This window comes from Callospermophilus lateralis, chromosome 3, assembly GCF_048772815.1.
Source record: "Callospermophilus lateralis isolate mCalLat2 chromosome 3, mCalLat2.hap1, whole genome shotgun sequence".
Taxonomy (NCBI): Eukaryota; Metazoa; Chordata; class Mammalia; order Rodentia; family Sciuridae; genus Callospermophilus; species Callospermophilus lateralis.
This window is the reverse complement of record NC_135307.1, coordinates 81,601,974-81,625,141: the sequence shown is the minus strand read 5'-3', so window position 1 is coordinate 81,625,141 and position 23,168 is coordinate 81,601,974. Positions and strand designations below refer to the sequence as shown.

General features: G+C 38.3%; 1 protein-coding gene across 3 annotated transcripts in view; it reads right to left on the bottom strand.

Annotated features, from left to right (window-relative positions):
* Window positions 1-23,168, bottom strand: part of Fmn1 (formin 1) — a 363,324-nt gene that overhangs the window by 187,077 nt on the left and 153,079 nt on the right. For all 3 annotated transcript variants that reach the window (XM_076848461.2, XM_076848463.2, XM_076848464.2), the window contains 2 exons: window positions 14,583-15,367; window positions 9,835-9,985 (listed from right to left, as the gene is read on the bottom strand). In XM_076848461.2, the coding sequence (XP_076704576.2) occupies window positions 9,835-9,985; window positions 14,583-15,367 (936 nt within the window). The remainder of the gene's footprint in view (window positions 1-9,834; window positions 9,986-14,582; window positions 15,368-23,168) is intronic.

Sequence of the window (23,168 nt, the reverse complement as noted above, 5' to 3'; positions counted from 1 at the left end):
CAATCAATGCTGAAAACTTTTGGCACCAGAAAATTTCAACAGACAAGCATCAGCTGAACCATCACAGCCTCCCTCCCCCAAAGCACTCAGAAGAAATAGCCAGCATCTCATTAGTTCCTAAGAAATGTCTACTAAAAAGACAGAAGGGAAAGGCAGGCTTATCTATATCTCACAGAAGAGGAAGCAGAGATGATTTATAATTCAAAGTCAGCTCACATCGTTTGAAGAGAGGAGGAATATTGGCAGGTAGTGCTGATTCTCAGAAAGTTGTCAGGCAAATATAGAATGCAATTGGAAAGCTTATCAAAGTAGCTACTTCCTTCACAGAAACCATGAAAAAGACTCTCAGAAAATGAAGGTAGATTTCTGGATCCTGATCAGGGTACTCACCTGCTCAGAAGCAAGTGTAACTTAAGGACAATGTAAATATGGGCATATTGACAGAGGACATTCTTATTTTGTAGTGCAAGGACTGTATATAAACCAACCTGAGATGAACTACTACATGTTGGAGTGCATCATGAAAGGAAGTTGTGAAATTGCTATAGATATTGAAAAATAAGAATGACCTTGAGATCACCATTTGTAAATAGTTTCAGGAATAAACACACTGATTATTTAAGATCATGAAAACCTCAGGAATCCATGATGTTCAGGATTTTCTTTCCAAAACTTTCACATTAGTTCATAAACTAAGAGATTACTACAACATCCCAGAAAAGGGATGTTAAAGTGTTTTCATAATAATTTTCCTTTATTTTCATAAGTGCCATGTTAAGGAGTTGTAATTCCCAGTTTTGTAGAGAAGAAATTAGTGTGGGAAGATTAAATCAATCTGAAGTTTAGAAAATAGAAAAAAAAATAAAAGATAAGTACCAAGTGTTGGTGGCGCCCTCGAGTGCTGACGTTTTCAGCTCTGGTTCTTACCTTGGTTACTGCTGTGTTTGAAGTGATACAGTATTCTAGTGTCACAAATGAGGATGACACCTACCTGGGTATGCAATACAAATTTGTAATAATTAGTGTTTAATTTTTTTGTTATATCTAATATGTAAAATGGAATTGACAGAGTCAAAGGAAAATACTAGGCTCCAAATCTTCACATTCCTTGCTGGAGTTACATGTAAAGCACATCTTTTCATTCAAATATTTGTTTTTCTGTTGGAAAACTCTGAAAAACACTCTGGATAATGTTAAAACACAAGAAATACTTTGGACTTGCTCAAGTATAGCTGTGACTTGATGGTCTTGGTAGCAGCTGTTCTCATTCAGAAACTTCAAATCGAGCATCCCAGTAAAAGTTGCTACTATCAGAGGTATGGCAAATTACCATTTAACTAACAGGGAAAGGCTGATATATGCTGAGGTTCTTGAATATCCATTGGCTCAATGTTCCTCATTATTAATGTCTTCTCAGGTAAGATGAGAAAACCTCTGGAAGACACTTTGTCTTTCTAGGCCTCAATTTCTAATGTGCCAAATGAGGGAATGGAATTAGATGATGGGGGAAGTTCCTTCTAGCCTTAGACTGCACGATGTTATGGAGCAGGACTCTGCTCAGTTTGAGAATGCACACATTTCTGCTTACTTGAAACCAATGCAAGAGGTTGGAAAATAAAACATCATTATAGAGACTGGATCTAGAAAGTAGTATCTGAGTTCAGCAGACTTGACAACTCTTCTCATTCTTTCTGAAATATGAATGTGGAATGTGCAGAGGGATAAAGACCATCTCTATTTAAGGGATGTGCTTGTTTATGTCTCAATGCTGGCTAAGCCCCTACAAGCCAAGATTCAGAATGCTGGATTTTTAAATACACAGTTCTTTCTTCAGTTAAGTCATCAGCATCATCATAATAAAAACCTTATTTGGCAAATGTTCTCCTGGTCTTCTTGTACAAGAATCATTCTGTGATTAAGCTGAAGAAGTTGGCCTCCAATGCTGAAACTCCTCAGCTGTGCACAGCTCCCCCGCAAACCCCCTCCCCGCCAAAACCCTTTTTGTTTTCATTTTGAGAAAAAACAAATAAACATCTGACTCTTGAAAGAGACCAAGAAACCCATCTTGATGTTGGAAATCTGGCCACAAGCATAGAGGGAAGACTCATAGGAGGCAGGCTTTAGAGTTTTCTGGCACTGATTCAAATCATTATTTGCTTTAAAGCTTAACACCTCATCTCTAAGGTAAGCCACAGAGCTCTCTGAATGCAGCAGCATCCTCACCATAAAACCCAGCAGACTCCCATTTCTGCCTCCATTTACAGATAACCACACACACTGCATGTGCGCATCAATTCTAGGGGGTAATCAAACCTCACTATCCAGGAAGTTCAAACAAAGGTATCTGCCCTCTCGGACAGAAACAAGATAAATCACGAAGTACTGACTGCCTTAATTAAAATCCACTGTTGAACAGGCAAACGATTATGAGAAATGAAATAAGTGACCAGATATTTTGATATCTTAAAAACAAACATTCATTCACCAAAATGGAAATATTTCATTTTACGGGTGAATAATATGGTACCAGAGAGAAACTAAGGGAGTGACAGAACTCTAAGAAATAGAAAGCACAAGTAAATTTAGTATGGTACTGTATAACATTCAGAACTTTCAGTTAACCAAAGAAGTTTCCCAAGAGAGGTAAATGGAGGCTGTTTATAGAATGTAAAATTTTTTCCTTTGTGTTTTATGTAGCAACATTAGTCTTCTGTTTCTATAGATTTTTTTAAAACGTCAGCCTGACTTCAAGGCACAGATGTACTACATCCTATACAAATCTCCTGGATGGGAATGCACATTACAGTATATCAACTGACTTCTTGCCTGGCACATACTGTTTTATTAGAAAAATTCAAACTATTGCATGCAATATGTTCTCTTAAAAGATTTGCTCTGCTATCCAACAATTGAGAGTATTTTGTCATGGTAATACAATTCTTATGAACTTAAGAAATAAAAAAACTTCATCATGATTTTCATTCATAATTTTCAAATCAATGGAAAAATCTGATATGATTAGCAGAAAGCTAGTTTTCGCATTTTTTTCTCTGTAAGTTGCAATTTCATAATCATAATGTTGCTCAAGTTATGAACTAATGGATGAACCCCATCATATAATTTAAGAAGGAAATGTTGATGATAGTAACATCATTCGATATTATGCACCTTTTAAAACACTTCCTCAAATCCTTATGGATTTGAATCTTATAACATCCTGAAGGTTTGGGTAGATTTGAATATTGTTAATCATGTTTTAAAGAAGAGGGAAAATGCAAGGAGAAAGACAACTAGCTCAAAGCTCACACAGAAAATCAACATCAGGCTATTGTGTGGGATAGTTTTCCTGATTTCTCTTTCAGCTGATTCATCATTGGTGTATAGGGACACAATTGATTTATGGATGTTAATTTTGTGAAAGGCCTTTACAATCAAAACTACAGAACACTAAAGAAAGAAGTTGAAGAAGACCTCAGAAAATGGAAAGATCTCCCATGTTCTTGGATAGGCAGAATTAATATCATCAAAATAGCCATACCACCAAAAGCGCTAAGCAGATTTAATGCAATTCCTTTTAAAATTCCAGTGATGTTCTTCATAGAAACAGAAAAGCAGAGTCTCTGATTTGATATCAAGCTCTTTGATCCATTTTGAGTTAACTTTTGTGCATGGCGAGAGAAAGGGATTCAGTTTCATTTTGTTGCATATGGATTTCCAGTTTTCCCAGCACCATTTGTTGAAGATGCTATCCTTCCTCCATTGCATGCTTTTAGCCCCTTTATCAAATATAAGATAGTTGTAATTTTGTGGACTGGTCTCTGTGTCCTCTGTTCTGTACCATTGGTCCACCCACCTGTTTTAGTACCAGTACCATGCTGTTTTTTGTTACTATTGCTCTGTAGTATAGTTTGAAGTCTGGTATCGCTATACCGCCTGATTCGCCTTTCCTGCTTAGAATTGTTTTTGCTATTCTTAGTCTTTTATTTTTCCAAATGAATTTCATGATTGCTTTATCTATTTCTACAAGAAATGCCGTTGGGATTTTGATTGGCATCGCATTAAACTTATAGAGAACTTTTGGTAAAATTGCCATTTGGATGATGTTAGTTCTGCCTATCCATGAACAGGGTATATTTTTCCATCTTCTAAGATCTTCATGTATTTCTCTCTTTAGGGTTCTGTAATTTTCATTGTATAAGTCTTTTACCTCTTTTGTTAGGTTGATTCCCAAGTATTTTATTTTTTTTGAGGATATTGCGAATGGGGTGGTTGTCCTCATTTCCCTTTCAGAAATTTGTCGCTGATATACAGGAATGCCTTTGATTTATGCATCTTGATTTTATATCCTGCCACTTTGCTGAATTCATTTATTAGCTCTAGTAGTCTCTTTGTAGACTCTTTTGGGTCTGCTAGGTATAGAATCATGTCATCTACAAATAGTGATAATTTAAGTTCTTCTTTTCCTATTTTTATGCCTTTAATTTCTTTCGTCTAATTGCTACATATTGTGGGGTCGGGCTCCAAATTCCTCAATAGGACACCCATAGCACAAGAGTTAATAACAAGAATCAACAAATGGGGCTTACTGAAACTAAAAAGTTTTTTCTCAGCAAGAGAAACAATAAGAGAGGTAAATAGGGAGCCTACATCCTGGGAACAAATTTTTACTCCTCACACTTCAGATAGAGCCCTAATATCCAGAGTATACAAAGAACTCAAAAAATTAAACAATAAGAAAACAAATAACCCAATCAACAAATGGGCCAAGGACCTGAACAGACACTTCTCAGAGGAGGACATACAATCAATCAACAAGTACATGAAAAAATGCTCACCATCTCTAGCAGTCAGAGAAATGCAAATCAAAACCACCCTAAGATACCATCTCACTCCAGTAAGATTGGCAGCCATTGTGAAGCCAAACAACAATAAGTGTTGGCGAGGATGTGGGGAAAAGGGTACACTTGTACATTGCTGGTGGGACTGCAAATTGGTGCGGCCAATTTGAAAAGCAGTATGGAGATTTCTTGGAAAGCTCGGGATGGAACCACCATTTGACCCAGCTATTCCCCTTCTCGGTCTATTCCCTAAAGACCTAAAAAGAGCATACTACAGGGATACTGCTACATCGATGTTCACAGCAGCACAATTCACAATAGCTAGACTGTGGAACCAACCTAAATGCCCTTCAATAGATGAATGGATAAAAAAAAATGTGGCATTTATACACAATGGAGTATTACTCTGCACTAAAAAATGACAAAATCATGGCATTTGCAGGGAAATGGATGGTATTAGAGAAGATTATGCTAAGTGAAGCTAGCCAATCACTAAAAAACAAATGCCAAATGACTTCTTTGATATAAGTAGAACAACTAAGAACAGAGCAGGGAGGAAGAGCATGAGGAAAAGATTAACATTAAACAGAGACATGAGGTGGGAGGGAAAGGGAGAGAGAAGGGAAATTGCATGAAATGGAAGGAGACCCTCATTGTTATACAAAATTACATATAAGAGGAAGTGAGGGGAAAGGGAAAAAAAACAAGAGGGAGAAATGAATTACAGTAGATGGGGTAGAGAGAGAAGATGGGAGGGGAGGTGGGAGGAGGGGGGATAGTAGAGGATAGGAAAGGCTGCAGAACACATCAGACACTAGTATGGCAATATGTAAAACAGTGGATGTGCAACCGATGTGATTCTGCAATCTGTACACGGGGTAAAAATGGGAGTTCATAACCCACTTGAATCAAATGTATGAAATATGTCAAGAACTATGTAATGTTTTAAACAACCAATAATAAAAATTTAAAAAAAATAAAACTATATAAAAAAAATTTTAGATAAAATTCTTTACTTAAAAAAAAAAAAGAAACAGAAAAGCAATCATAAAATTCATTGGGAAAAATAAGAGGCCCAAACAGCCAAAGCAATCCTTAGAGAGATAAGTGAAGCAGGAGTCATCACAATAACACACCTTAAATTACACTACAGAGCTATAGTAACAAAAAAACAGCATGATATTGGCACAAGAAAAACAGGCATAAAGATCAATGAAACATAATAGAAGACACAGAGAAAAAACTATATAAATACAGTTAACTCGGGGCTGGGGCTCAGCAGTAGCATACTTGCCTTGCAAGTGTGAGGCATTGGGTTTGATTCTCAGCACCACATAAAAATAAATAAAGATCTAGCAACAACTAAGGACAAAATATAAAAATAATACAGTGAACTCATACTAGACAAAGGCACCATAAACAAAAATTGGAGAAAAGATAGCCTCTTCAATAATGGTGCTGGGAAAACTGGAAATCCATATGTAGTAGAATGAAATTGAACCTCTATCTCTCAACCTGCACAAAACTCAACTCAAAGTGGATCAAGGACTTAGGCACTGGAACTGAGACCCTACACCTACTAGAAGAAAAGGTAGCCCCAAATTGCTATCATGCCACTTAGGAACCAACTTCCTCAATAAGACTCCTAAAGGGGAAGAAGTAAAATCAAGAATCAATATATAGGATGGATTCAAATTAAAAAGCTTCTTCACAGCAAAGGAAAAATTCAAGAATGGGAGAAAACCTTTGCCATCTACATCTCAGATATGGCATTAATCTCCAGGATATACAAAGAACTCAAAACCTTAACACCAAAAAAACAAATAATGCAATCAATAAATGGGCAAAGGAACTGAACAAGCGTGGAGAGCAAATGAGCCCTGGTCAGCAGGTGACAGTGTGGTGTAGGCAAAAGCCAAGCCTGGGAAACATTCCTTACCAAAGGTGAGGATGTGAGCAGCCTTGGTACGGCCTCTGACATCAACAGTTAACAGACATTCCAGTACAATGGGTTTTCTGGTACAGGAGGATAGCCACAGGAGGCTCCTAACACTGTAATAGCAGAACAGCTACAAAATGTTTCTAGCTCTGTAACTTTTTAGTGCACAAAGAAGCCTCCTGACAACTCACAAGCCTTGAACAACTCACAAAGCTTCTGTAGTTTACCTTTCTGATTATGAGGATCCTATATAATAAACATGCTGAGCTAGTTCTGGGTCACTGTTCCTCCATCAGATGACAGTGTCCCACCTGGCCCCAGCATTTCTTAAAAATGTCTCGGTGTTTTTCTTTGTCTCCTATTTTTCTTAATCTCTGTCTCCTGTTTTTCTTAATCTCCTATCGCCTCTACTCGAAATCCTTTGTTCTTGATGCATGGGTCATGGCAAACAAGCACTTCACAAAAGAAGAAACATAAATGGTCAAAAATATATGAAAAAATGTTTACCTTCTTTGGCAAAAAGAGAAATGCAAATTAAAACTACACTGAGATTCCATATCTCACTCTAGTCAGAATGGCAATTATCAAGAATACAAGTAACAACAAATATTGGTAAGGATGTGGGAGAAAAGGTTCACTCATATAATGCTGGCAGGACTGTAAATTTGTGTAACCACTCTGTAAAGCAGTATGGAGATTCCTCAAAAAACTTGGAATGGAACTATAATTTGACCCAGTTATCCTACTCCAAGCCTTATACTCAAAGGACTTAAAATCAGCATACTACAGTGATGCAGCCACATCAATGTTTATAGCAATAGCCAAATTCAAATTCACAATAGCCAAACTATGGAACCAACCTAGGTTCCCTTCAACAGATGAATGGATAAAGTAAATGTGGTACATGTACACCATGGAATATTACTCAGGCATAAAGAAAAATGAAATTACGGCATTTTCCAGAAAATAGATGGACCTGGAGAATATCATGCTAAGTGAAATAAACCAATCCCCAAAAACCAAAGACCAAATGTTATCTCTGATTTTTGGATGCTAACCCACAACAAGGGAGGGTGAAGAGGGGAAGAATAGAAGTTCAGTGGATTAGACCAAGGGGAATAAAGGGAAGGGAGGGGTGAGAGGAATAGGAAAAACAGTAGAATTAATCATACAAAACTTTCCTATTCTTGTATACTAATACATGACCAGGGTAACTCTACATCCTGTAAAACCACAAGAATAGAATTCTAATTAGAATAAGTTATACTCCAGGTATATATGTCAAATTATACTCTACTGTCATATATATTCCACAAGAATAATAATTTTTTAAAAAAGAAAATCAACGTCACAACTATTCTATTGTCTTCTTAACATCACCACTGCTATTATCAAAACACCAGTACAGAGAAATAGTAGCAGTGGCAAAAATGCCATTAGCTATCATAGGTTGAGGACTTATTATGTGCCAGGAACTATAATGAACCTAACACACACATTTACTTCATTTAATCATCACTTAGACTAGTATTATGAGTGGATGTTGTATCAGCTTTTGTCACTGTAACAAAATACCTGAGACAATTAACTTACAGAAGAAAAAGGTTTACTTTGGCTCATGGTTTTGGAGGTTCAATTAAAAGATCAGGTGGCCCCATTGCTTCAGGCCTCTGTCAAGGGCAGCACATCAGAACAGGGGTGCACAACAGAACTAACTACTCACTTCATGATCAAGGGAGAGAGGAAGAAATTCGAGTCCCATATTATCTTTCCAGGGCATACTCCCAACGTCCTAAAGACTTCTCGCTAGGCCCCAGCTCCTAAAGGTCTCACCAACTTCTACCAACAGGAACTTGGGAGCCACGTCTTTGATACATGGACCTTTGGAGGGGACAATTCCAAACCTCAGCAGACTTCACCTTGTGCTATGGCTCGGGGACTAAGGTGCACAAAGTTAAGGGGCCTAGTGCTTTTGATTTAGACCCCACAGGCAGTCTGCCTCACGTCTGCCTGACTGCTGGGGATGGGAAACTCGTTCTCTCGCAGATGACCAGTGGCTCACGGTTCTCGCGTTTGCTGAGAAGTCACCTCCTCAGTGAGAACTGCACTTTCTTTAGAATTGAAGACCCTGCCCCCACCTTGCAAAGCTGGCACTCCTCACTCTGCTCCACTTCTCCACGAGGGGACTGACAAGGTTTGTGTTCAATGTTGATGGTTAATATAAGCTCTTCAGGGCAAGGATCACCAGTTTCATTGCTTTTTTTAACCAAAATATTCCAAATACTGAGACAACATTGGTCATCTGAAATTTCTGTAATCATGGACATGTTTGATTTCTGCACTATTTCACATGGTAGTCACAAGTCACAAGGACAGAGCTGAAATGTGGATAGTGAAAGTGAATATCTATTTTATTTATTACTTAACTAGCTACATAGTTGTACTGTACAGTGTAGGCCTAGAACCACCCGGGCATCATAAGACCCCAGTAAATATTCATTAAATGAATACATTTATAAATAAATCCCGCTTTTCTTTCCTTTTTTTTTTTTTTTTTTCATTTTTGGTACCAGGGATTAAGCCCAGGGGTACTTAACCACTGAACCACATCCTCAGCCCTTTTTAAATATTTTATTTGGAGACACTGAGTTGCTTAAGGCCTCGCTAATTTGCTAAGGCTGACTTTGAACTTAGTGATCCTCCTGCCTCAGCCTCCTGAGCTGCTGGGATTATAGGCCTGTGCCAATGTGCCTGGCTGAACCCTTTTTTTCATATAGCCTACAAGCTACTTTCTCTTACAACAAATTAAATATTACATTTTTTCCCAACAGAATTAATTGTGAAAGAATCCAGGTTAAATTTTGAAAATTCAGTAGATACAACCAAAATAGCAAGCACAGATTTCTTTCATTATTGGCTCCCTTTTTCCATTTATGATTCAAAACCTTCCAAAACGTTTTCTGAAAACAGAGGGAAAGTAAAGCAGCAGTACATAGTATATTCCCACAGAGGCAAAATGTATATGTAATTAAAACCATTACTATAATCACCCAATACCTTTTTGACCTTGTTTTTTTTCTCATAGGTCTCTGACAGAGGTTTTTTCTTCTGTTGAGTTGTGTCTTTGGAGAATAAATACTCAAATTCACTAGTGTCCCGAATATCAGGTTCTTCTAAGGAGTCCCATAAGGTCGGTGTAGCATTTTGGCTTAAATGAGAAAATGGTAAGTTAACCTTAAGAACAAAAGCAGAAGAGAATATAATACAATCATATCTCCTTCTAATTCATTTTTTATTTAATGTAAAAAATATAAAGTCCTCATAAAGTTTACAGGAAATCTTTTATGCTATACTTTTAAAGTCAAAATACACCATAAAACATTTAAACACACAAACACGCACTTCCAAAAAAAAAAAGTAAAGCCATTAGATAGTCAGAAAGCTCTAGGGAAGCATTTTGGGACTAGAAGTCCTGGGCCTGAGGTTGTGGTCACAAGGTTCTCCTAAATCTGGAACATTTCTATCACTTGACAGGCAAAAGTGGGCATCATTGAAGAGATAATCAATTCTGAGACATAGACATTCTTAAAGGGCCTGAAAATGGAGTAGTAAGGTAAAGATCTACCTTAATTGGACTTTTTCTATGGGTTTTAAGTATAATTTTCAGGATTAAGTAAACTCAGTTCAAGGTAGTTAGTATGTGTGTAGTCTGTGCCCATTTAAAAATATTTGATTAAAAATACCCCACCTCCAACAGGGTGCTGTGGTGCACGCCTGTAATCCCAATGGCTCCAGAGGCTGAGACAGAAGAATCATGAGTTCAAAGCCAGCCTTAGCAATGGCAGGACACTAAGCAACTCAGTAAGAACCTATCTCTAAATAAAATACAAAATAGGGCTGGGGATGTGGTTCAGTGGTCAAGTGCCCCTGAGTTCAATCCCAGGAAGGAAGGAAGGAAGGGAGGAAGGAAGGAAGGGAGGGAGGGAGCAATAACGATATCCCACTTCCAAAAAATAAAACCCTGAAACTCCTCCATGACACCAGCCCCCACAGGGATTTCAACTAAAGTACCAATTCGAAGTTGATATTTTATCTTCTAGAAATAGGAAAATGCCCAGTGCTGAGGCTGAGAAAGAGAATCTGTCAAAAATCAGCTATGTCAGCTCAACCTCTGAGGGCTGACCTAGATGTTTATCTTTTAGGCTTCCCTCAGTCCTAGATGTTTATCTTTTAGGCTTCCCTCAGTCCGATACATCTTCTCCCAAATTTCTACTTTGTTAACTTAATTTTAAACATTATTAATAACCCCAGAAAAATAATAAGTCTCACCTATATTTTTTTTCAAGCATATTATGTCACGATCCATAACATCAAAAAGTATTAATCTTTGTTTCAGTACATATTTTCTATCAATAAGAACTACAAATAAAACTATTATTAAATATTATATATTACATCATTACTTTTTAAATAGAAAAAGGTGATTTTCATAATCAAAATAGTTGGCAACACTAGCGGATCTGCTTGTTCACATTTGCTAGGTCTGTCTTTCTCATGAAAGATGACATTTTGGTTCTGGCCACATTCCATTTTTCCTTCCACTTTTTTTAATTATAATTTTTCTAATATAATACTTGAGCCATTTAACAGTATATATAGGACATAATCAAGTTATAAAGTATAACAATATAATAAACACCTGAGAAAGCATGGCTCATCCCAAGAGCTAGAACAGTCCCAATGAGGTGAATCATCTGTGTTCCTTCCTCAGTCACACCTTCTTTGACTCAATTAATTTTGATTTAAAAATCTGTATTTCAAATTATGAAATACCATTATGGATAATATTATGTTAAAGTCTCGTCTCAGCTGCACTGAGGAAAGGGGGATCTTTTTTTGGCGGGGGGGGGGTGGAGGGGCAGTTACCAGGGATTGAATCAGGGGCACTCGACCACTAAACCATACCCCCAGCCCTTTTTATCTTTTATTTTGAGGCAGAGCCTCATTGAATTGCTTAGGGCCTCACTAAGTTGCTGAGGCTGGATTTGAACTCGTGATCCTCTTGCCTCAGTCTCCTGAACCACCGGGATTATAGGTGTGTGCCACTGCACCTGCCAGAAAGGGGGATCTTGATTAGGAGAGCGAGCCCTGGTAAGGGCTACTGGTCTGGGCTTCAGGCAGATTCTGGGCAGGTAAGTAGGAGTGCCTGCAAGGAAGTGTTGCTGTAATCAGGCAGACAGCTCACACCCATTTTTCCTCTACTGTACCTGGCTGGTACAGCTCCATTGACACTGGAGTCAGGCCAGTATGGCTAGTGTTATAATTCACTGATATTCTGGAGCAAATTGAATTTGAGAGTCAAATTGAGCACCTCATTACCATTTATGGCACAGTTTCTGTGGGAAAAGCATTTCCAATTCTAAATAAATAATTCTGGAACACCTTCTCTCAAGATATGTAGGGCAGTAACAAAGACCTGCTCACACAGGATGACCTGCAATAATGGCCAGTTGTTTTCTAACCACTGAACATACAATCATAGCTGAAAAGGGAGGAAAAGGTGTAAGTAGGCAGGAAAGACCAAACTTACTAGAGTAAGCTGGAAAAGTAATTAGAAGAGGGATTTGTTTTTCTTCAAATGTGCCTTTCCTTCTCTAGAAATCAGAAAATAGACATCAAAGAAGGAAAAGTGGCAAAAGAAAAAACAAATCAGTTCATGCAAGTGGTGAAAAGGAATTTTGGTGGGTGAGATGAAATCACATTTTGTTTCCGGCTTCCCAGAAGGTCAAGAACAAAATTGATCATGTATCTATTATACAAAGTGCTCGCCTCTCTGGCACAAAATATTAAAATACCATCTCACCTCCCAAGTGATTTTCATTTTACTCATCAGTGAATACTATTCAGACTCTTCAAATCATTTTCACTGGGAAAAACAAAAAGTAGTTATGCTCGTAGGTACAAAGTATTTTGAGGGACTCAAGATGAAAGGGACTAAAAGTGTGGTGCCTGTGGGAAGTGGCCATGCTGGGGTCTTAACATGGTGGAGGGCAGCCTCCACGGCCAGCACTCAGGCTCCAGGCTGACACATTCACCAAGTACCAGCTCTCTCGATGTCCCATTCATCTCCTTTTCATTTTGCTCAAAAATAAAGCTCCTAATAGATCGAAAAACTAGGAAGAACTGAGTATTCCAAGTATTCAATTGTTTTCTTTCTCAAAATGGCGAACTACAAGGCTGAGGATGTAGCTCAGTGGTAGAGCACTTGCCTAGCATGCACAAAGTCCTTCTGGGTTCAATGCCCAGTGCAAATAAATAAATGGCAAATGGTAAAAGGAATAAAATGTGCAACAACTATTCCAAACCTGACTTTATTCCACCTTGAGTAGTGGGCACACGGCCCATATCTTCCAGTGAAATCGTTATATGGCTGCTATGGTCTGTGATATTGGTTGTTCATGAAGTCTCTCAGGGAATGAAGTCAGGCTAGTGAGACACAGGTGTGGAACAGCTCTGTGTGCTGCCAAACACACTACTCCAGGGCCAACAGGTGGGATTCATCACCCTGGAATGACTGCACACTAATTTGAGAACACTAATAAAGGAACACAACTCAAAATAAATTTTCTGGGAACTCATTTCTCAGAACATACCTGAGTCTCAGATGGGAAAGGAGACTACTAGCATGTTAGTTAATGATAGGAGTTATTTCAAGATGATCTCATTTTTTTAGGCATTCATTTGGGAAATTATAAGAATTGGCATTTAAAAAATAACAAGATAGTCTACAAATAAACTCTTGGTTTATTTTCACATGGTTTTAAGGCATTCTCCATTTCTCCTCCTACAAGTTCTGGTTGTTTATAATTGTGAGCTGCATGTTATTTTGATTAGTATCCTGCCTTCTCTAAGCAAAATGTTGTATCAACTTAAAAATTCACTACCACATCTTGATTTAGGGAATAAGTTTAGAAATGTGTTCTCTATTAATGTTCTTTGCAAACAAACTCCAAAACTAAAAAAGTAGACAAGAAATAACTCAACATCTCTCATTGTCTTCCTGACAGGCTCAAAAACTAGGCAGAAGTAACGAGACTCAGATCTGTTTGCAAGGAAGTTTCTGAGCCACCAGATAGTGTTGCCTTTCGGGCCAAATTTAATCACCATACAAATGAAAAGGTGCCATCTGTCTTTCCATGTTAGTTATACACACACTAGCATTTTCTCTGAAGGGAAACAAGGAATAAAGATGCAAGGATGTGAGCAGGTAGAGTTCAAGCAGAGGGAATTTATATTTTAGGACTTCTGATCTAAAGAACTAATAAGTCAGTCATGTCTCATTCTTTTAACAAAAACTGAAAAATACACATAACTTAAATATCCAGAACATAAGGCTGGTGATAGCATCTAAAAACAAAACAAAACAAAAGTATATCATAAAAGATACTCTGAAAGTCCTCAGTGAATGTATAGTATAGATTCAGAATCAATTTCTTTATGATTACTCATTAGTTACAGGTATACTGGAGAAGTCCCTTGTTTAGACCTGGATTCTTGTCAAATCTACAAAGTGATTATCTTAGAGAAGAATCAGACACTGAACACATGGTTTCTCCCAGCATCAATTTGTAGAGTGTAACGAGAGGACCTGGTAGAGATGCATCTTCTCCCTAGACATTGCAACCTGATTATTTATCTAAGGAATTCTTGTATCGCACTCAAGAATGGTTGATGCAAGAATAAAGTATCAAGTGGACAAAATCCTTAGAATTCACAAGATGAGAACAGACCAGGGAAGAGCTTACCTCTTATCACTTATTTGTATTCTAGTCCAGTACAAAGGCTTCATAGGACAACTGGGCTCAATGGCTGGTTTCCGAGGACATTGGCTAGAAGAAGAGCTGAGTCCAAAGAAGAGTCCAGGAGGAGGTGGGGGTACAAGTCCAGGGGGTGTTGGAGCAGGAGGAGGTCCCCCACTGCTGGGTAGAGCTGGGGAGTTAGGTAGTGGTGGGGGGGGAGGAGGTAGGGGAGGTCCAACACTTGGAGGCAGTGGAGGTGGTGGAGGGGGCGGAGGAGGAGGTGGTGGTGGCCCAGCAGTCACAGGTGGTGGTGGAGGCGCTGGTGGCAGAGGTCCAAGTCCAGGCGGGAGGGGTGGAGGGGGAGGGATGGTAGGGGGCAGAGGCGGTGGAGGTGGTGGAGGAGGCGGGGGTGATATCTTCTGCTGATTTGATGAGACGCCTTCCCCAGTCTGAAGTGGTACATGAATGTCTTTGTTGTCATTTGGGGGAGAAAGCTGACTTAAAGAGGAGATATTCAGCTTTTTGGGTACTATTTGGTTACTTCTGGTTGTCTTGCTTTCACCTTCACAGGGTTTGAGGAAGGTCTCTCTGTCTGTCTGGACACACACATTTCTGTAGGCCTTTGGAGGGCAGCCATCATCGGTGGAGATGCAGACATCTCTCATCTCTTCACCTCCTCCTCGCCATCTGTGTTCTAACTCGTGTTTAAGATTTTCAATGGTTTCTTCTAGTCTCGCTGTTATCACTGCATGCTCACCCCGGATATGAAATGCCTGAAGTTCAAACTGGGCCTGTAGGAAAAATCAGTGGGAAAGGAAAGCATTTATATACATATATATATATATTAAAAAAATCCAAAATAAAAATGACCTCAATACCATCAGTGTGCCGCTGTCAAACAGCCCACATAAATGCAGTCAAATACAGGAACATTCTTTTGAGAATCCAATAGGGTGTAAATTTCACTTTATGAATTTTCCAGGGACCTACACAGTTGGGACTTGATGGGTAATTTCATCCAATCTGAGCTCATGGGAGATAATTACTGTGGATTAAGGTTTAGAGTAAATCCGTTACTTAAGAACTTTCACCCGGTTTTCATATCAAATGCAAAACAAAATTTTTAATAAAGGTTTGAATATATCTTTCATAACTTTTGGTTTGGGTTTGGAAAAAAAAAGAGAACTGTAAGAAAAAAAGTGGTTTGGAGATCCTTCTGTTTAGCTGCTATTTTTCCAAATTTTTCTTAGAAGGTCTCCTTTATCAGGTTTCCAGGATAGTACAGCAGAAATGGAGGGCATTAAAGCAGCAATAATACATATTTTTTTTAAAGAGTTCCCATATCACTACTGTTCAAGATCAGTATTTACGTATGTTTCATAATAATTTCAACATAAATACACAGAAAAGGGGGAAACTAAAGTTCACCATTTTGAAATTTTCTATACATCAGCATTTTAAACTGTATTTTATGGGTTTTACATAATTATTTTTCATGCTTATTTCTTCAGCTATTTTAATGCATTAAGTGTGTGGTTTTGCACACAGAGCTGGTGTGATTCTAAGGATGGAAGAAAATTTAGTTTTCAAAATCCAGTGAAATGGAAATTATATATATTTGATGAGTTTGCATAATTTTTACCTCCCCCATCAGGTTATTAACTCCACAAGATGACATCAGCGTCAGAGCTGTCTTTAGTACACGGCACTGATGAGGTACATGGATGAAGTCACTGTTGTATTAACAATCATTGTCTCAAGATCCTTTCTATGGCTAGTTGGGTCTTTCTTCACCAAAATTTTAGCCCACAAAGATCTAAATGCAAAAGTACATATACATGCCAAACCCTTTGATGGTGAAAAATTAAAGATATACTTCTAATGGCCTAGTTGGGCAAGATAAACTCATAGGAAGCCTTTCTACTTTAATGTCACTTTCAATTATTTGTAATGAGGCTCAACTTCTCTCTAATGTTCATTTTCACAAGTCAATCTCTAAATAGCTATGGTGAGTAGAATTTAAAGGTTTTTTCCTAAGGCTGATCTTCTTACCTGTGGACTTGGTAGCCCTAAGCCAACTCAGAAGACTTGGAGAGTTCTAGGCACTGTCTATTTTGGAGCCTGGGTTTGAAATCACACCACCTGGCTCCCACCTTGGCTGAGCCACTTGTCAGCTCTGTGATCTTAGGCAGAGAACACTATGTCCAACAGTCTGAGTTTCCTCACAAGCAAAGTGAGGATAAAAGGGAGCCATCTCCTGGACTTATATAAAGGTAAAATGAGACATTTGTATAAAACAGTAGGCACTGTGCCAGTAAGTTCTGAATAAGTATTTCTGTTACTGTTAATAATGACAATATTAGAGTGAGAGACTAACGAATTCCCATTATTCTTATAAATTTTCAAATAATGTTACCTTAATTGAGTGCTAGGCCTGGAACTAGGAAAAGCTTAAGGCATCAAGATGAACAATGTACCACAAATACAAAAGTTTTTCCAAGTTTTCATGGGTTCCACTACCAACTGCCTGAAAGTAAATTTCAAGCTTAATCCAACTACATGGTCAAGATCATCTCTATTTCAATAATGCACCATCTCCATCTCCATCCTCAACTCCCCAACATCCTACTCTAATTTCCACCCCAAATAATTTGCCAGCATTTAATTTAATTCTCATGACTAGTTCAGGTCAGTCACCATAGACTAACTCTTGCTTGGTGTTCCCTACTAAACCTTTTTCCAAAAAGGCTAACAGTGAAATAACCCTGACGGGGGCATCATTTGACTCAATCTTCAGCTCCTTCACAAGTAAAACAATTGCAAAAACATATACTATGGATATAAGACATCTCTATAAGACATCTGAACCCTTGTCTACAGCAAGTGCCTGAGACACCACTTCTCAACCAAACCTGTTTTAAATCTGCTGATTTGTATTCCTATGTTGTTTTGGTGGCTCTGATTTAATACATGGGTTCAACATAGTGGGAAAAACACAAATTTGGCAGGTTATTTAACTTCTCTGTGTTACATTTTTCTTGCAAGTAAAACAGGGATGATAATAATAGGATCCACTTCACAGAACAGCAATAAGAGGCAGACAAATTTCCATATATAAAACATCACATGAACAGCATTTGGAACATACTACTGTACAGTTGCTGTCCTTATCATTGTCTTTTTCAGTGCCTGACAGATCAAAGGCCAGCAGCCACATCAACTTGCGAGGGACTCAGCACACTTCTCAGTATTTTGTATCTACCCTGTTCCATGTTCTAAAGCAAAGATAAGGATATCCACATCCTTCTTTCACGAGTAGCTGTCATGCTCCTTCTCATCCCAGCCAGGTTCCTTCACAGCAAAGCTTTTGAAAACTGTATTTGATCCTTGCTTTATGTTTTCTCACCCTTTCCCTTTAAACCAACTGCACTTAGTTTCCATCTTTCTGTCCTATTAACACCATGGTTTGATTGTCACCTTCAATCAGCATTTTTCAGTGATTTTTCCCTCTCTTCTTGGCACTGATGCACGTGCCTTAAAATTCCCTCTGCTTCCCTGGACTCTACACTCCACTCCTCCACCCCGCTGGTGTCTGCATTCACCCTCTTCCTCCATTCCTGATTTGAATACTGATCCCCAGGCATCTTCCTTGCCATCTGTTTTCTCTCTCAGTTTCTAGGTGGTTCTTTGTCCTTATATGGTAAATAAAATTCAATCACTATACACGGGTGACTTCTAAATTCATACTGTAAGGCCATAATTCCAACTACCCTTTCAAACCAAAATCTACCTGCATATTTAATCAGCCCCCTCAGACTCAACATGTCTGAAATTGAATTCATTGTTGCTGAATCTCAATTTCTTCCCCCTGTGAAATTCCTCTGGTAGTTAGTGGCATCATCACCCACCAATCTCCACATCTAGAGACAGGGTAATCACCACATCTAGAGACAGTGCTGGGTTCACACTCAATGATCTGTTTGCTTTTCAATAAGTTTCAGAGATTTCTCTGATTCACTCCTTTGTTTTCATCTCCACAACCTCAATCTTTACCTGGACAGTGGCAAAAGCCACCTAAGTAATGTTTTCTGACCCAAGTTTAGCCAACCCTGGTTCCAAGAACATTTTTCAAAAAAATACATACTTTTTTCTTAAAATGCCTTCACCACTTAGCCATTGCTTACACAATGACAATGGGGCATTTTAGCATAGGCAGCATTTCTCACCTGATTTCTGCCTATTTTCCACTTTGGGTTCTTACCCCTAACCTAGAGAAGCCCTGGATTCCAGTCCTTCGTAACATAACTTCCTGCCTCTCCCAGCACCATGCTTTTCATGCCTCTGGGGCTTTGCAAATACTATATTCACTCAGAACCCTTCTTCTGCTGCAAACACCCAAGAAAAGGGGCAAATTACCAAATATAGAGTCCATGAAAGGGTTCCACACAAACCATACCCACAGATATGGAGAACAACCAAATAAGGAAAACAGTGCCTTTCCATAGACTCCACACCAATATGCTGAGATGACAGTAAGAAGCCTGTCTATTGCTAAGATTTAAATGTCCCTGTGTTAGAAAAAAACAACTTACCTTTGTTTTCCTGCTTCATGATCCCCTTTGATTGTTCCAGTTGTGGTGCATTCATGAGCTCAGCATAACTCAGTGATTTGTAGTGATTAAAGTAATAAGACCTTCATTCATTCCATATCTGTCCATATCCTATCAATTATTTCTAATTGTGCCTTGCTGTATGACAAATGAGGTATCACAGGTCCATGCATACCATGAAATAAGCTTTACAGAAAGCTAGTTTTAACCCTATTTGTCACTCTACTACCTGTCAACTTCAACTTCTCTGCTCATACAAACTATGAGCTACTTCCCCTTCTTTCTCTAGCTTCAGTTTTAGAGACACTGGTAATGATGTGGTGATTCAAACATGGAGCAGAACTTTGTTTGAAAATTAAATACTCCCAGACAATACTTGCCCAGCATTCTGGTAATCTTTATGAACTGTCCTTGGCCTTGTTTCTCTATTTCTTTATCTCTCCCAGCCCTGGCATTGGTAGACAAAACTAAAAGTAAAGGTAGACCAAGGGAACATGAAGACTGCTTTACTTGCACATTAAACACACTTGTAAGCAGCCGACAAGCAATTATAAATCCTCTATACATTTTTAGATAAGTATTCTTTAGGACATATGAGGCCCCACCAGTTTTCCTCTCCTGGACTCTCCCTGCTAAAGGCCCATTGCATTGACCCCAATATATTATCTGAAAAGAGACAGCTTTGACATATTTCCAGTCTTCCCCAAGTTTTATCTACATTCCTCTACTCACAACTTTTTCCCTTCTATTACTTTCACTTTTGGTCATATCCTTTTCCCACCTGCAACAGTCTGTTGATCTACAGCCATCTCCTAAGCAAGATTCGAACTTTGAGAAGGTAATTCCAATTAAATCATTCTGTTCTTTCATTTGTACTAAGTCTGTTGGTCTACTGGAGGACCTCTTAGCCCAACTACCCAATAGAATCACCTGGAAAGTTTGGTAGAAGATACTGGCAATCAGACCCATTTCCAGAGATCCTCACTTAATCAGTCCAAGATGGTACCTCACACTGGTATCCTTAAAGCTCTTCAGGAGATTTCACTAGGAGCCAGAGTTGAAACCAACAGTAACTTTAGTCTGTTCTAAAACAACAGCTCAGAAAGTATGACATCATAGTATCAGTGGGTTCTTTTTGGAAATGACTTTTACTTGCATTATTTCAGAATCTTCATGGGAACATGTGTTATTTTAAAAAGCCCCTTCCTAATTCTGATATGTCCCAATTTGGGGGAGCTATCCCTTCATTACCCATGTTGAGAATAATTATTCTACAAACAGACAAAGCTAAATTCTTTACATGATACTCCTGGCTCTTCAGAAGTTGACCCCTATCTACTTTTCCAGACACATCTCTATTCTTTCCTTGTTGCCCCAGTACAGCTCATATGTATGATCAACTCCCACATCTTCATGCTTCTGCACATGCTGTTTCCTCTACTTAGGACAACTTTTCTCTCCATTTTCACTTAGTGGAAACAACAAAGAAATATCCAGTAAAAATCAGCCGAACCTTTTCTTGATTTTTCTTAATAAGTTTTCCTTTGTCTTTGTTGCCAACAAACTTTCTAGGTTCATACTACATGACAATCATTTATAAGTTTATCTTCTTTGCAAATCTGAACGCTCCAGGCAGTGGGGGACCACACCTTATTCGTGTTTAAACTTCCAGAACATTACACACTCTTTGGCTAATTAGTGATCCACAACTGCTTACTGAATTGATGATTTCTTCAACTGAAAATATGAAGACTTCCTTGTTCCTCTGTATTACCCACACAGGGACACTGGAAGCTCCAAAATACAATAAAAAGAGATGAAAGTCCCCTTCTATCTTTGATATTCCCATGTACAGCGTAAGTGATAAGGCCTCATGGTCATTACTTCCAGACTAATGCAAACTGTTCAGAGCAGTCACACTATTCTGTTTTCTGCCCACTTTTCCCATTTTTGGCCATGAAAATTCAGATGAAACATTTAAGTTTCGTTTTTAAATAAAGGTTCTAAACATTGATGTAAATCATATTTAGTTTTAATAATTCAGAATACTTGATAGACAAGTGTTCTATCCACAGCAAGTACAGAGGATATTCCCATACATATCATAAACTGTCCAGTAGAACTTAACCACATCTGTGATTCTAATCTGATTAGGAAATGGGCTTTGGGTAACTCCCCCAGTCTCCTCTGGGGCTGGCTCTCCTTCACCTACCAAATCCTCATTAATTTTTAATATCCTTCACCTTACCACTGCTTAGAGATAGCATCGAAGGAACACAGGGTACTGAAACCCAAGCAACAGAGGGAAACTTTTGCTTGTCTGGTCTCCATAAGCATGTCTGTCAAAAAGAAGATGGAAAAGTGCCTACTGATGAAAGACACCATGTTGGTGCCAAGCACTGCAGAAAAACCACCCTTTGGCATTTTGTTGTTATGAACATTCTCTCTCAGGGGTACTGCCAGGTCCAGTAAAAAAAGAAAAGAAAAATTAGGATATCTGCTGCACAACTTTAGTAAGCCAATCTTTTTCAGGGACTGTTCCAAATTCTACATTCATGGGTTGGAGAAAGCTAGATAGCTCCTGGGGGCTGGGCAGAAGCACGTAAAGCTTCACCACTTCAGAAAAGTGTGGTGTGAGCATAGAGAAGGGAAGGAAAGAAAAATAGGGCTGAAGAATACAAAGCATCTCAAAGGGCTGGGATTCCATTCTTACAGAATGATCGGGCAAGGCAAGAAGGTAGTGGATCTTTGTCTTTGGATGTGTGAGCAACTGGGTCCTTTCAGGGTTTTTATTTTTGAAGGCTGCATAAGAACTTCAATAACCCCTTATTTAATTGTTTTATCTTTGCTACTGCAGAAACAAAAGTCTCCACTAATAAAAAGAATGGCTTTGGGTTTGATGAGAACCCCATAAATTAACAATAACTGGTTTTAATTAACTGTTATCAATAATTTTTTTCTTATCAGAAATAAAAGCACATCAAGTTACAAGCAAAAGGGCATCTCAGGGACACTCAGAAACATGAGGCACATCTGATATATCACTGTAATTAGAACTTACTAAGAAGGATAAAGAAATAGAGAAACAAGGCAGGAAAAGAAGGGGAAAAGACAATTGATAGGATAAAATAGCACTAAAGTTGCCTCGGGAGTAAAACCCAGCGCATGAAATTCTAAAGAGTACAAAGTGACATTACATTGGTAAAAATGTGTAAAAATGGTTCACTCATCTGCCATGCGGATGCTCAGTGAAGACCAGGGTAAGAATGCAACCATCATGAAATGAGCATGGAGAGCACCGTGCCTGGGGCTTTCATTTAGCCCTTGCAACTCAGTGAGGCAGACTTGGGGGGTAAGGTGGGGGGACCTGTGTAAATTCCCACAACAGGAAAATGGACACAAAGAATGCAAATCCCGTGTGAGACTCAAATTCATGTTCTTTCCACTGTGACATGTTGAAATGATTACAAATGACTCCTCAACTTGATAGTGAATAAATTAACCATGATAACTAATAATAATTAATGACTAAGAACATTACATATCACCATTATATACAAATCTTTGTAATACATTTGGTATTATATCAAAGCATATAATTTTGGCAATCACCTGAGAATTGCTGATCTTTTTCCAGATGAAAAAAGAGGAGCATAAAGTAATTAAGAAAACTGCTTATAAGAAATAGACTTCAAGTCTACTGTTCATCTTACCATTCACTCTTAATATTTTTAATGTTATGAAATCAGGATACTAACACAAAAATAGAATTAAAAAAAATATTTGTCTTCTATCTTTCTGAAAAATAACTGGAGTCATTAAGTAAATAATAGATATGAAATTGTTTGGTTCCCAGGTATATAGTGGGGAAAAGCACCGGCTAAGTGTCAAAAGACCTAGCCCCTTCTCTTGGCTACCTGCCATTAGCCAACTTTTAAATTTCCTCTTAGCTTCATTTTATTGTCTGAAATTAGAGGTTTAA